Source organism: Barbus barbus (genome assembly GCF_936440315.1).
Source record: "Barbus barbus genome assembly, chromosome: 12".
In the NCBI taxonomy this organism is placed as follows: Eukaryota; Metazoa; Chordata; class Actinopteri; order Cypriniformes; family Cyprinidae; genus Barbus; species Barbus barbus.
The window spans coordinates 23,863,729-23,880,256 of record NC_136740.1 but is presented as its reverse complement, the minus strand read 5'-3'; the positions used below and the strand labels follow the sequence as shown (position 1 = coordinate 23,880,256).

Below are 16,528 nucleotides of genomic sequence, written 5' to 3'. Positions count from 1 at the left end.
TTTGCAGAAAGTGACTGCTTCACAGTGAACAAAGAGTTCTTTTTGAATGTGAAGCACAGGTGCGGTACTTCTGGATCGATACAGCCCAGTGTGGTCATTTCTAAGTACCAAAGTCAGTCATGTCAGTGTCTACACACTTTTGAAGTTATTATGTTCACTCTTATCTGGTCAATGGATAATTGCTGTTGTTTTCCCATCTGGCTTATGCAGTCTTTTTTCTATCTTCTCTAATCCTGCAGATCTCTCTGAGGGCGTCTGGCATCATGGACAGCAAACTGGATCAATGAGCCAAAGTTCCCTCTTATCCTGAGCTGTCAGTTCAGACGGTTCTGCAAACATCTGAGAATATCGACTTGTCAACAAAACGAGGCTGTTGATCCTACATTAACAAGAAGAGGTTCCCAGTAAGAGATATCTTCAGCCTCACACTTTTCTGCACACCGTTCTGCCGTTTACAGCCATGATATCAAAATTCTTACAGAATTGTTCATCATTGGTCCTGCTTTTCCCTCTTCTCCAACTGCTGCGGCTGGACATGCTCAACGCTGCCCCCTCTGGTCCGGAGTCTGACACCTGCTCCACACTGGTCCAGAGCCGCTTCTTTGGATTCTTCCTTTCGTCCTCGGTATTTCACAGCATGCCCTGCTCCTGGACCCTGCAGAACCCCGACCCAAGGCGCTACACCACCTTCATCAAGGTCACGAAACCAACCAGAGACTGCATTCCCCGACAGCACCGGACCTTCCAGTTTGACTCCTTCTTGGAGACGACCCGAACCTTCCTTGGGATGGAGAGCTTCGATGAGGTGGTGAAGCTGTGTGATGCCTCTACCCACGTTGCCTTCCTGGAAGCCGGGAAACAATTCCTGCAGATCCGGAAAGGGCTGCCCAGAGCGGGCGCTGGATCCAGGAATGGCGATGGGGAATTTAAGGTGGAGTATCTTGTGGTTGGGAAGCGTAACCCCAGTATGGCTGCCTGTCAAATGCTGTGCCAATGGCTGGAGGACTGCCTGACCTACAGTACCTCCAACCGGCCCTGTGGCATTATGCAGACACCATGCCAATGTTGGGACCAGCCCCCACCGGACAAAGAAACCAGTGGATGCTACCGGGACGGGTTCTACTTGGAGAACTGCATCCCTGTTGTGAAAGAAGGAACAGCTGACACTGACACAAGCGGTAAGCTAACAGTTTTTGTCTAGTTATAACTCAGCATGGTTCAGTGGTTATTGAATTAAAAAATGTTGTTCTCTGTTCCCACTGTGGGTTTGGTAGCTTGTCTCATTTAGTAGCAAAGCAACAGAACAATCGAAGTTGAAGAAACTATAGTTCAGAGAGAACTGATGGAGGTTTAAAAAAAACAAGGTTTTGGGTTTCAGCTGATGTGTCCTAGCTGGGTGACCTTGGCTTCTTGGCGCCATGTGTGATCCTGTGAGGGTTCAGATAGGGATATCAGATCGGCCCGTGGGAGAGATGATGCGGCAGACATGCTCTGGGAGTGACACGGGATAGCGGTGGTGATGCGCTTGGAGATTGATTATTAGGAAGGGAATGGGGCTGGTTACTGAGTTCAGAGCTATGATGTGATCTCTTCTCAAAGAGTGGATGTAGCACAGAAACTCAACCCCTAAGAGAGGCTGCAGCCATTGGACTGGACGATCACTCACCCCATTGCACTGTGACTTTTCTGTGGATTTTCTGTTCCTTCTTCTCTTTTATGCATTACTTTTTTTCTGCTTGTTAAAAAACACAAAGGGGTGACGGATCTCCACAACTCACAGTGTTCAAAACTATCTGTAAAAGAGCACTGAAGGTGTGTAATTCATAATATGTGTGATTGTTACACAGCTGAACCAAGTGATAAGCGGGCAGTTTTCACAAAATATGTTCTTGCCTCCAAAAACTGCTAAAAATGGAAATTCATTTATTATAATAATTTAGTTTAGTTTGGATATAATGTACATTTTGCTTAAATTCTTATAGATCATGTAAGTAAAAATTGAAATATTATAGAATATATAAAAGGTTAATCGCTTCAAGATTAATCACTTTTTGTATTCCCCAATTGTAAGTCGCTTTGGATAAAAGCGTCTGCCAAATGACTAAATGTAAATGTAAATAAAAGGAAAAAAAAAACCTTCCAACTAGAAATTAGTTCAAATTTTTTAGTTGCCCTGTCAACATGTTCACTGGCCTCACCACAGATTTGTGAAGGATCGTGTGACACTGAAGCCTGAAGTAATGTCTCCTGAAAAATCAGTTTTGCCATCACATGAAGAAATTACATTTTAAAAAACATTGTATTAGAAAAGACAACAATATTACTGTTTTACTATGTTCTTCATAAAGTAAATGCAGCCTAGATGAGCATAAGAGACTTCTTTCAAAAAACATTAAATAAATCTTATGGGCCCCAAACGTTTGAATGGTAGTGTATATATTTGTGAGAAATATGTATATTTATCATTAATAACTAACTCTATACTTTTGCAAATTATGGCATCCAATGGAAAGCATTACTGATTGGTTTCTAGTTTTCAACAAAACATTATAAATGATGCTTCCAAGATCGCAAATTATTTTTGCAATTTCATGAAACATCATCTATTTTAAACAGCTACTGTATATAACATATGTTGCTGATGAATCAGCACTATTTACATTGTAGACATATATATATATATATATATATATATATATATATATATATATATATATTTCAGTTTGCAAGGCATAAAAAATGAACACGATCAATTAATATAAAATGTTCAGCAGCCAGTGGCCCATCCTTAATTCAGATGTGTCAGAACAGTCAAAGACGCTCGTCTAATGTATGAATATACAACAAGAACTTATATGTGAACGGCCCCTAAGACAAGCAAGGCAGATAGAATAGATGTACGTAGGGCTTGATAAAGAGAGAACATCTCATAAATTGATCGTGAGCTTGGGAGGCAAGCCAGGAATGTCCGGCTGGGGCTATTGGATGGAGCCAGAGCAGAAAGGCAAATGAAAGATGACTTTTGAAAGACAGGCTGTGCATCATTACAGTGCTACTCTACAAGACCTATCGCTCCATGGATATCCCTAGCTCAGTCTTAATGGCATGCTGTCCATTTTATGTGTGCCCAATTTGGCGATATGCCTCCTCCCACATCCCCCGTAGGTGGAAATGGCCCACCTCCGTCCGATTCCTAAGAGGGAAAGTGGAGAGTTAAATAGAAGGACACATGAGGGGGCGTGTGCATTCCATCTTAAAATGCTAAAGGCTTGTATTTTTTGTGAATGTGACCCATTGCTCAGAGGCAAGGCATCATGGGAGATGAGTAGATTCATCTCTCACAGCTCAGAGCAGTGACAGATTACAGGCTGGATTTGAGAGACAGAACGGAAAGGGAGTCGAGTGAGAAAAAGTTGGGGAGAGAATTTCAGGTGTGAGGTGATGACAGCGGAAAATACTGTCCTCATGACTTGCACTTTTTCGTTATTTGGGACGATGTGTCTCAGAGAGCTTTGGTTAAGCTAGATGAAAGCACGTGCTTGTTATTTCTCAGCGAGGCGCTTTGAATTGAGAGCGGAGCCGATAATAGCTTGGCTGTGATGTTGCTAAACGAAGGAATTTAAATTGACTGGCCCCATAGTCCTCAGTTGTTCATCTTTAGGCGCAATAACAAGATTTAACTTATTACTGTTTTGTTGTAGTCGTGTCTCTTTTCTGTTTCTCACACACACACACAGTCCCTCTCGCTAGTGAGCTGTTTCATGCTGAGCCGTTTCATTGTGAATGGCTGAAAACGGTTGTGCGGGCGGCACTCTGTCACTGCGTGTGGGGGTGTGTGTTATGAGCATGTTTGGCCACCAGTAGCACACACGTTTTTAGCGTACGGCTTATAAAATTGCTCCCACTGCTCTGGGAAGGATAAGCACAGCGCTTATCTCTGTTGGACGGATGGTCTGTGTCTGTATCTTTTTCTCTCTCTAGCTCTCGTACTCCCACCATTGCCAGTGCTAGCTCATGGCCCCTCCATGCTCTCCAGAGCTCATAAAATATTCATGTTTTAATTAAGCAGTTTTACTGCCTCTATGCTTGATAATAAAAAATGCCCCAGGTTGGGTGTGCATTAGGGTGTGTATATGTGTTTTAAGAACGTATGTTAGCCGTGAGACTGTACTAGTCCATTGTAAATATACACAGGGGATGGGGGGGGGGGGGGTAAATTTGTCAGACATCTGTCTTGCTTTAGGGATTCATCGCTATTTCATGCATACTTTCAATGATGGATTTTTGAGGGTGTTTGTTCCAAGGGGGTGTTACATTGTTTTTAAAGAGAATATCAGTTTTTCATTGTTTACTTCGCTGTTTCAGTTTTATCATCTCTATTTACAACTCATGTTTGTCATGATAATGCTGTCTTAATAGCTCTAAATCTGCCAAACCCCCAAAGAGGTGCTATGCGGCAATTTAATAAAATAAAATAAATGTCCAAGCAGGTTCTTGCAATCGAAATTTGGAGAAAATGTTTAATTATCAAAGAAAACAATAATGACACAATAAAAAAAGGAAAATTTCACACCTCACCACACACAATGAATGAATCACACAACTGCACTGAATAGGGACGAAGGCTTTCAAAATTGAAAAATGATGTATCGTAAACGTAGTTTACGTAGCACGTACTCACATGCTAAATTTCAATCATTAGGCAGCCTGAAATCTTTGTTGTGCTTATTAGATAAGATTTCCAATTTGTTCTTTTGAGTTGAAACTTTTCAATGATATACTTCAGGGTTCCTTAAATCTTTCCCTGGAGGGCCAATGCAGAGTTTAGCTCCAACCCTGATCAAACTCACCTACCTGTAATTTTCTAATGATCTTAAAGACTCTGATTAGCATGCTCAGGTGTGTTTGATTAGGGTTAGAGATAAACTCTGCAGGACTGGGCCAGATTTGAGGATGCCTGATTTACTTGATCCGGTTCACAACTCAGGTCTAAATAATGATTAGTGTTTTGAGTTCCATCCAACACAGACTTCAGAAATTCTACGTTTCTTTTCGACGAAAGAACGAAAGCCGTACGTGTCTGGAATAATGTGAGGATGAGCTCGTTTTCTTTTACAAAATGTAGTATTTATTAAACGTATTTCCTTTGATATTGCGACTTGGCCATGTAGGTGAGTTGACGTGCATGAGCATCACGCAGATCGACCATTCCCCGCTTGACCCAAATGATTCAGCCTAATGTTGTTTGTCTGGAACTGCCTAGAATTTCAGTGGGACTTGTTTGGTAAAGATTGTTTATTATTGTTAACCAGCTACTGTAACCATTAGATGACTGATTATTAATGTGTTTATGGGCTAATTTCACTCTCTTCCTCTGAACACTTTTTGTCTGGAGATGCCTGCGCTACAATTGCACAAATGATTGGCCCCTTCGATGTCCGGTCTTCGAAAATGATTGGTTGTACACTTCAAAGCGAAGCAACGCATAGCACGGATTGGATAACAGCAAGAGTGTTTGTTCACTCGCTCTGATCGCTCGGCATTCGTGGAATTGAACAGCACTGACTGAACTTGAACTTGTTTAAATTTCCCTCAGAATTCTTTATTACAAAGCTCCTTTGGAAGTCAGACACCCTAATTGATTTTAAACATTATAAGAGCCATACACCGCATGAGTTTTGCTGTTCCACGACCAGACTTTTTGTGTGTAAGACTGACATTTTTCTCCAATATTGCTGCCTTTTCAGCGTCTCGCGCATCATCGTCTAGTTTTTACATTTACATGCGTTGCAATTTTAGGCCTATATTTACATTTATTCATCTAGCACTTTATTCAGAGCAACTTGCCACTGAGAAATACAACTGCTTAAGTGAGAAATGCAACAAATGATTAAGATGCTAAGAGGATTTTGAGTAACGTTCAAATTTTGCAATAATATCATATTGTTTGAAGCTTGTCAACTTGTCTTTCTTAAATTGCTTGAAATAAAAACAAGTTTAAGGTTCATGAAAAGAGAACACGTAGATATAGATAAGGCACCAGAGAGTTATGTTGACTCAACCACTGATATTAATTTATTCAAAGGTACAGTCCACCCAAAAATTAAAATTGTCATTTACCCACCCTCATGGCATTCCAAACCTGTATGACTTACATTTGTAAAACACAAAAGAAGATATTTTAAAGAATGTTGGTAACCAAACATTTTGAGTTTATCAACCTCCATGGTACGTTCCAAAAAATATAATGGAAGTCAATGGGAACTGAAAATGTTTTGGTTAACCATGTTCATTCTTTTTTTTTTTTTTTTTTTTTTGAATTTTCATTTTTGGATGGACTATCTATAACGAACAAATCTGAACTGTGGTATCAAAATGCTAACACAAACATGCACACAGATTTGTGTATGGCCCTGGTTGAGCTTTAAAAAGTCCTAGGGAGCTGCTTATAAGTGTCTGTAATGGAGAGCAAAAGACAACAGTGCTGTAAAGAGCTCCCCTACCTATTTGTATGATTACCCCCTCTCACATCTCTAGAGTCACATCTAACCCACGGTCCAAACAAAATAGAATCTATAAAAGATGGAAAATCTCTTTTAACATGCTGAGATTGACCCAGTGAAAGCGAGCAGGAGGTATTGAGAGAGGAGCGATGGATGGTTTGATTAGGGGTTATTTGTCTGAAAAAGCCTCATACTTCTGAGAGGCACCACAGATGGGCATGTAGGAATGTTTATTGCACATAAGGCTCTGCAACATACATGTGCCACCAAAGTGGTTTCCATAGGAACATTGGATCAGCGTGAGACACTCCGTATGAACACTGTCAATTCCCAATCTGAAAGCTGTTTTAATCAAGTTTACTAACCATATGGGGGCTAATGCATATTCTCTCCTTCGCTCTTACTCTCTCTCTCATTCCTCCTCAACCTGATATTAAAGTGTAACTGCTGTTGCAGTAAAAAAGGCTCAGCACCTGATATTCAACATGTGGAGCATCCAAAAGTAGTTCAGGTGTTTGTTTTAATTTATATTACTTTATATAAATTAATTGGTATAAAATGACGTATGGGCTATTTTATAACAATAAAGCACATTCTATTTGCATATATAAATGCAAAGAGAACTAAAAGATGATTTTAGTTTTTAAGGCCACAGACCAGAAATTAGCTAAATTTATTGTAATGTTAAAAGTTCAATATATAAAAAAATCATTCATAGCCAGCCATTTATGATATTTATAAAAATTTTATTTAGTCCGAAGCTGTGCTTAATGTCAAAATTAAAAAAGCAGCATTCATCAACCAAAGGCATATTGCAAAGTTGACAGCTGTGATTTAGTTTTGTCATTCAGTGCAGTGGTATTCATACTCATTTTGTCAAAAGCCTTTTATGATTTTAGATTGCCACCTTAAATGCCATATACCATAATGACATGTGTTTAAGTTGAGATTAAATAATAGACTTTGCATTCCACATACCATAACATCTGGAATAGTATCATCGTTAAAAGTCTGTCTGCATTTTTAATAGTGGACAGCTGCCAGTTTGGAGAATTCTATTAAACTAACTTTCTGCAGTTATAAGGCTTGTTTACTAGATGTACCCACTAAAATTCACAAAGTAAATCATTCATAAGTAGCATTTTTAAGTAAAACAATTCATTACAGTTGACTGCTGGAATGATTATGCTATTATTCATTATTTGTATTTTAATCAACCTCAATGTATAGTAAATATAATGTAATCTCAGTATCAAAATTGCAATTTCATATGCAGCTTTAGTATTTTTGCTTTTTAGCATTTAAAATTAGATTAACTTATTTCTTTGTAAAGGTTTTGGAAAGTTTGATGCTGTTCCGGTTAGTTTGGCCCCAATGTGATGATCCATTTTGGCGGTCACTGATCTGAGAGCTGAAAGTGCATGGAAGTGAGGGCAATATGGCGTGTTCTTTTGTATGTTTGTGTGTGTGTGTGTGTGTGTTCTCATGCGCACCCACATCCTTTTAGTCTTCTGAGCAGATGTTTCTCTGCTGAAGATTGATGTGCAAGAGGAAAATAAAAAAAGCCTGTTATTTTTCCACTCATCTGTGGGCCTGTGAAAAGTGGGAGGCCCATCTGATCCTTTTAGTGAAGGTGTTTTTGATTCAAGCTAGATTTTTCCCCTTTTGTTCCTGCTGAGGAGAGGCATCCATCTTCGGAATTGAAACGTCGACTTCTCTGACCCGCACCTGCAACCAAAGAACATTCAACCAAACCCCTATTCATATCTCTTTCGTACTTTTGATCTGTTTATCTACTTGCTCATCAGTAAACAGTGCAGACTCTGAGCTCCCCACCTGACACAGGCCGTAATCTTGTAGCGTATGCACTCCGCTGATGAGAAGTCACTGGTTTTGTCATTGTGTGACCATTGAAAGACAGAGCAGATGTAGTGATCATCACTAAACATGAATCGCAATCACCAGGATGAACTTAAGACTAGTGATCATTAATGAGCCAAAGAGAGAGAATGTGATTGAAGAAACAACAGAACAAAATGTTTAATTGTGTTAGACTTGCTTTGTGTCAGTTAATAAATCTATTAATAACCTTGGATGATATAGAGAGTTGACAGCTGTTTTTGTGAATATTTATACTATTATTTTGAGATTAATAGACATAATGACATCTGACTCTGAGCAGTATAGTGTCCTCAACTTCCGCCTACATTTTTGTCAGTGAACAGTTTACTGCAGCACTCGAATATTACCTGGGAAGATATGCCTTATCAGTTGGAAACATTAGCCCAATCACAGCATACTACTTTTTTTTTTCTTTTTTCTTTTTTTTTTTTTATTTTATTTTTCCCTTTCGTTCTAGAAGCCACATTGTATTTTGAATACTGTTGGATGACAAAAAAGTAGAATTTTTCATTAAAGTAATAATGATTCTAAGTAAATTCTTCATCCATAAAGTAAACATACAGATTTTTTGTAACCCTTTCCATCACTGAAATTTATGAAACGGACATTCATAAGATGAATGAAAGACCTCCCTTTGTTTATTTTTACTTATTCTTCCTAATTGTATTGGTGTTTGTTGCTTTATTTACACTTATAGCTAGTTTACTACCACTACTATTCATTTGAAGTGAATTAAAGTGAAGTCAATTATGAATTATTCATTATAATTTTTTATTATATCTGGTGACATGATCAGTTACGCTGTTAAAAGGCATTTAATAAATAGTAGCAGGATACACTTATTATTAAAAAAAATGTATGCAATGTATAATGTGAACAATATGTATAGGGTTAATATTCATTAAAATTAATTCTTGAAAACCGCTTATCCTCTCCAAAGGAGGTAGAGCTTTTTCACATTTGGTTCCCAAACTCTGAAATAGCCTTCCTGATAACGTTCGGGTTTCAGACACACTCTCTACGTTTAAATCTAGATTAAAGACACATCTCTTTAGCCAAGCATTCACATAATGCATCTTATAATCTTGTACTGCAGTTATATCTGATCAAATGTACATTATTATTATTATTATTATTATTCTTTCGCTTGGGTTGAACAAATCATTTTTGCTTAGATGGAACAGCAGCTACACTAATTATGTCTCTACTTGTTTCTCTGTTTCTGCCACTGGATTAACATCCCGTGGTAACTAGGAATTACAGAAGCATCAGTCTGGATCCAACCCTTAAATGATCTGAGATGACCGAACACCTGAGAAAAGATAATGCCAACCCCTCAGAGGACTTCAGAGGATGCCAATGCTCAGACAACATACAGAATTACCAAATTTTGCCATAAGTTAAATATATTAAGGTTCTGCAATATACAAATGTATTGTGGAAACTTAATTTCCTGTACAGCTGCTTTGCAATGATTTGTATCGTAAAAAGCGCTATACAAATAAACTTGAACTTGAAACTCTCTTGCAGGGATGCTGGAGCTTACATTTTAATATAAATACAATTAATTTATTAGTAAATAAAGTGATGACATTTCAGCGATTTTTCTTTCAATCTCATTTGCTGCCTTTATTTTGATTTATGGTCATATCTGCATTAAATACCATGTCTAGATACAGTATAGTCGTTTGGAATCAGAAAACCCAACCAGACCACTTCCAACCCACCAACTGCTAATTAAATACACATCAAAAGGTTTAATTGAGAGCCAAATACTTTACATAACCTGCTGCCTGAATGTCAATTAAAATCTCAAAGGAAAATTGTGCAATTATTAGGAGCTTTTGGTCAATATAATCCCCCACATATTGACAAACCATGTTAAAATTCATAGGTAGGAAATGTGTGGTCACTTAATTGAGTTGATTTGTGTGGGCCGTTTTGAACACTGTGGCACAAGACGTGAAAAATTATGCGAAGCAGCAAGGGTGCAAACCAAAGTCATGTTTCCTGCCCCTGGAGTGAGGTTAATCAATGAGATGTGTAAGCACAGCTGTTCAAATATTTATTCTAAGCAGTATACTGACAGCAGAAATGCACACACACAGAAGAGTGGATTAGACCTGTGAGCTGCAGTCAGCAGAGGGACAGATAGAGACGGACCGAGAGAAAAAGGTGTGAGATGATGGATGGCTCATTTCTTTTTGCTCAAACACTTCCAGAAATCCATTTCATTCCAACATTTAAAAAAAAGTTTTTTTTAAAGAGATCAGACATGAGATTTTATCGGTAAGATATTTTTTTTTCTATTTTTGTAATTTCTCTTTTTTATGTATTTTTTTTTTTTTAAGCCCTCTCTTGTTTTGCTTACACACTCTTTTGTTGCTGGCATGGATGTCAGTGACTAGTAGCATCCTCTGGGTGTCAGCACTTCCCATGTTTCGCTTTCCATCACTGACCCACAGTCTGTGTTTTAATGCACGTAAGCAACCAGAAAACAATGCATGAAGTCAAATGTAGGGTGTACTTTAGATGTACCGACTGCCCTTGGGTTCCTAGCAGATACGCAGTGGGCTGTGGCGGGTGAGATTATGGTCAGATCTTGTATTGATGAATTCAGATCACTGTCACTTGAGCCGTTATTAGACCTTCTGCTCCCCACTGAGGGAAAGTGAAGGTCACTTTGAGGTTTTCGTAAGCCAAGATGATATTTGCTAATGGGCAAAATTATGTATATCCACACACTCATCCTTTGAAAAGCAGGTGCATGCTGCAGCTGCAATCTGAAAAGCATGCGAAAAGACAGAATGATAGAGGAGGGGCTGATGAATAGAAAGAAACATCCTAGCAGAGGACAAATATGAGAGTTTAAAGATGATATAGCGTCTGCTGCAAAGAGTCTGGATGTAAGGGAGCAACCACTGAACAAGAGAAGCACACTAAATTATTGAAAGCATAATAAAATGTCCTTGGGGACAGAGAAAGAAAACACTATATTATCTCCCCCCCCTCCCCCTTTCTCCTTCAGCCTGTGATTATTGAGCCAAAAAAAGGTCATACTCTCCCATCGTTTTTCACAAAGAGAGATCTTATCTCCAAATTAAGTATTATTTTTTCCTATCTGAACTTTTTTTATTCTTATTTGCTTTTCTAAAGATTGTTTGCCTTACGAATATTCTCACAATACTCATTCCACTGTTCCTTATACGTATTTGTTTTAAATAAGGTTGAAGTCATTCAGAATAGAAGCTGAGAAGCTTATTTAGGACTGATTTTTTACCACTTATGGTCCCCCGTGGAGCAGGGATTGGCTGTGCATGCTGTTTATGCCACGTGCGATTGGTTGATGAAGCCATCTGACTTGAAGCGTGATTGGTGGATGAGATTAATCAGGGCAGCGCACTGAGAGCTGTCTCGGTTCATTTTGCAAGCGATTGTCACTTGCTGTGCAAGGAGGACATTTGATTGTATATTCAAGGCCAAGGCATTGAAGATTAGAATCCGTTATGTTTTATCAGGTGAATGTGTCTCACGCAACATGCAGCAAAGACAATCTCAGCACCCCAAGTAAACAATTTGCCATTAATCGCTCATCCTGCTCAAACAAATAGATATTGATTCTGCTTTTCAGCACTCGCTTGCCAGCAGATTTGTATCAGTGCTGCAGAAAAGGCATAAATTGTTTTCATATCTGGCCTTTATGTGGCATAATGTATTAACTTGGGCTTTGCATGAGGGATGCTTCGAATGTAACGGTCGGAAGGGTTCAGTTGATATTAGGGTCAATGGCGTGACACCCATGTTCTTTTTTTCTGGGTTTATTAAGGTATTCAGAAATGCATTAAATATACAATTCATATATATTATTGCACTCCTAATGAACATGCTTCAATTTCTGAGTTAAAATTGTTTGGTGATTAAATTAAATTGTATGTGTGTGTTGTCTACTTTTGTCTGCTACTTTTAAAATGTCTACATTTACTTGAAAATGTCATGTTTAATTAAATGTCACTCGTCATTTCTTCATAAATATTTGTGAAATTTACTAGAATTTTCTGAGTGAAAATTGTAGTGAAAAGTAAATCCTACACCTTTTTTGTGTATGCATGCAATAAATATTCTGTGAATAAATACTACAAATACAATACAAATACAATACAAATTCTTACCAAACCTTTGACATACATTTATTGTGATTTGTTTAAAATGTTATAAACTTTGTGATATTTATAATACAACAATTGAATGAATGAATGAATGAATGAATGAATGAATGAATGAATAATTAAATAAATAAACGAAATAACATGATAACATAATATTTGACATTTATTTTCACCTTCTAAAAAACTGAAGGTTTAAGTTTTTTTTTTTTTTTTGGTTTATGTGATGCGTACACCACTTGACATTTATTTAAAAAAAAAGTAATTAAAAAAAAAAAAAAAAATATATATATATATATATATATATATATATATATATATATATATATATACATTTTAAAAATATATATGAACCAACACTTGGTGTTTCCTTTAACTAGATTTTTAGCATTTATTTTTTTAACTAGATTTTCTTTAACTGATTTGTCGAGTTAGATTTCCATCTTTTATCTAGATTTTAAGCATTTCATTAAAAAAAATAGGTTTCTTTTTTTTCTATTTTGACTGGTTTGTTGAGATTTCTTCTTTTATTATCTCTGACATTTAGCTAATATTGGCTCCATTAAGTGATCTTTACATTGTCTGCATGAACCATTCTCATGTAATATATGCTAAAATCTTCTGATGGACATTTTAAATATAGGCTGTATCTGATTCTTTCTCACTTTCATTTCAGTTTTCATTTTCCGGGTAGAGCGGCACTGAGTGTAGAATTACATACCCTCCCCCGTACAATTGATTTGTGAGTAATTAAAAATGTCTGCAGCTGGACATGGTCCAGCTTCATGTTCTATTCATGCAGATTAATACATATTTGTCGGGCCTCCGGGATCAGATAGGCAGCAATGTCTGCTATTAAACATTCATGAGGGAGCAGAACACAGGGACTCATATCCAACTGGTATTTATGGGTCCATTTCTACTTCTTAGTGCCATCATAATGGATTATGAAATCAGAACATTATTGCTTAGCAGGGATGGAAATTTAATTTGTGTCACAAAAATGTATTAATAAATGGCTTTTTCTTGGGAATTAGGCTCACATGGACATGGGTCGTGTCTGTGTGTGGGTTTAATACAGGTGGCTGGAGTGGGTGGGGCAACTGGGCGGAGTGCAGCAGTGAATGTGGAGGCGGAGTCCAGACGCGCACGCGCACCTGTCAATCACCACCTGAGGAGGCGTACCTGTGCGAGGGTGTTCTAGAAGAAGGTCGTCCCTGCAACTCTCAGTCGTGCATCGGTAAGTTGCATTCTAGACTCATGCACGTTGCACGTGACCGTTTGCACATCCACTTCTTCTCTAGCTTTCTCTCTCTATCACTATCTGACACCTCATTTTTTACATTCTTCACATTTCACTGTGAAAAAAGATGTTCTGCTTCCTGTGTGACACAATGATAGAGCAATAACGATTATGAAATGTTAGACTGATGATAGAATGAGCGTTTTTGTGTGCTTTTCATTGGACCCATAGGCTACAGGCAGTATTCCTCTAAAGGCAAGGGTTTAAGTCCAGTGAAATACAAAGGAATGCAAGAGGCCATGCTTGGTAAGGTCAAGTCAGTTTGAATGTGACTGTAGTGAGTAGATCTTCACTCAGTTTGGATGGAGGCCATGAGTAAATAATCCACTCCATGGTCAAGGCCATCGGCTGCAGATGTCTTCACCTCTATTGTCTGTGTCTCCGTTCCGCATGATCTGCTTATTTTTTCATCCGCCATCCACTGCTCGCTCCATCTCGCCCTCCTTCTGCACACTTCCTGACGTTTTTTTGGTGTTCAAAGCACACGTTTTCGAGGTCACATAATCCTAGAAGTGTCCAAACTCTCACAGAGTCTCGCTTTCACATGGAGAGTAGTATCAAACCAAAAACAGGTTCACTTCTCAGCTATGTAACCTTAAACTTCACACAAAATCCCAAGCATGGCTGATGCTGGTCTAGATGTTCAGGTCGCGCAGCACTGCCCAATCAGAATTCGACTGTAGTTGCTAACCCCACCCCATCCTGCAGGCAGAGGCCGACTTGGCACTCGTAGCCAATCCCTACGCTCGGTGGACAGCCGTAAACGAGAGGACTCTGATAAGACCCACAGCGGACAGCAGTCTTCCCAAACAGGTAAGAAGACAGGTGGCATCAGCCTCCTCTGCAGCTTGGGGTCACACACACACACACTTGCAACCATTTCACCCACTAGTCCACATACAGGGGAGTAGACTGGATGCGTATGTGGCTATGGCCTTGTTTTTTATGCTCCTGTCAATGTGATTTATGTTTTGTTTGTCTTTGTCATGTGTATTATGGCATGGTTCATGGAGGAACATCGAGATATCCATGAATCATGGACACCATTGCTTACAAGGAAGTTAAAAGCATTTTGAAAGGGTCGTAACCTCATATTATGAAACAAACGAGAACAAGACACACCTTGCTTGGGGGTGGTGATGTATGATTTGCATGCTTCAATATAAAAGACATATTTGACTAATATGATGTAATCCCTAATATGTTGTCTTTTCTTTGTGAGCACTGCATGAATTTGTCTTTAATTTTTACAGTTATAAGTGAGCTTGTCACTTCAAAAAAATACAATTAAATACAATAAATACAAATTTCATTCCAATGTGTTACAAATCAGAAATCACAGTGAATCCATAAATGGAGGCTGTGGCTTCACATTTAAGTTGTACATCAAAAAGAAAAAATCTGTTTTTCTATGAATCAAAAAGTATATTACAAAAATGTTGTGCATGATTTTACCAATTTTTATGTTACTTTCAGAAGCAGCATTAATAATATTTACACAATTTTATGCAAATTGCTAAACTAAATGGTACACAAACAAGTTGTGTACTGATGGTTTCAGAGATTAAACAAAACGCTCATGTATATGCATATTATTAAATATGTCTATGTAGGGTTTTAGTATGAAGCCCCTAATGTTGTCAGAATGAGGTGAAATCCTTCCCTCCTTTTCACTTTTCATTTTGACATTCAATATCATTTTATTGCACATTCTTGACTCTTCATTTTGTTCAACTTGATGGTAATGATAGCCTAACTCTTTCTATTGGACAGCGATGTCAGCCCATATTATCTATTGGACTGTCAAGACAACCAAGTGCTTCCTATTGGACATTTATTATGTTCCCATTCCTTCGGGATTACATGATTCCTTGGCTTTCCCAGTTGCTCAGATAGTAAAGTCTGATCTATTGGGTAGCCTTTTGACATCCTTGTAGAGATGGCTGACTTGCATATCCCAAAACTGAAAGCATGAACTTCTATTACGGGTAAATGCTAAGGATATGGAGTCAGCGACGAAAAGATCGTCCCCTGTTAAATAAGGTGGTTAATCCTGCATGCTAATTAGTTTTGGCCCTTTTCCTACCCTTTCCTCTGCTCCCTACCCTACCCCATCCCATCCCCACCCCCACTTCCCCCCGTCCCTCTCAGTGGATCCTCCGTCGGGTGGGGAGTGGTCTGCGTGGAGCGTGTGTTCGACCACGTGCGGTGAGGGCTGGCAGAGCCGCACACGCTTATGCGTCTCGGTGCCATACAGCACACAGTGCAGCGGGCCGCTGCGTGAACAGAGACCCTGCAATAACACTGTTGTGTGTCCAGGTAAGCACAGCCCACCTCAGGCCTCTCCTCACCCCTACCATCTTCCTTATCCACTTCCCATCACCCGTCCCACGTCCACTCAGGTCCATTAGCTTTGCCCACTCACCCTCCAGCCGCTGCCCACCTGAGGCTAACTCTTCCTGGGCTTCCATGTACGGCTGCTCCCCCCTCAACCCTGGATGCTGGAGAGCCGTGGTAAGATGTTAATGGGTTTAAGCGCAGCATTGTCAGCTAACTCCCTATAGTTCCCACTGCATGTAGGATAGTCTTTCTCAATCTCTTCATTCTACCATTTCAGCGTCTCAGGGGGCCAGACAAAAGTGTTACCTAGATAAAAA

General features: G+C 38.8%; 1 protein-coding gene across 1 annotated transcript in view; it reads left to right on the top strand.

The window, feature by feature from the left end:
* Positions 1 to 460: 460 nt before the first annotated feature.
* The window catches only part of LOC306877912 (adhesion G protein-coupled receptor B1-like), a gene marked incomplete at both ends in the record, with an annotated part of 68,122 nt that continues 52,054 nt past the window's right edge, over positions 461 to 16,528 (top strand). The window contains 5 exons of the mRNA XM_079429951.1: positions 461 to 1,178; positions 13,650 to 13,808; positions 14,043 to 14,117; positions 14,580 to 14,684; positions 16,023 to 16,190. Of these exons, the coding sequence (XP_079286077.1) occupies positions 461 to 1,178; positions 13,650 to 13,808; positions 14,043 to 14,117; positions 14,580 to 14,684; positions 16,023 to 16,190 (1,225 nt within the window). The remainder of the gene's footprint in view (positions 1,179 to 13,649; positions 13,809 to 14,042; positions 14,118 to 14,579; positions 14,685 to 16,022; positions 16,191 to 16,528) is intronic.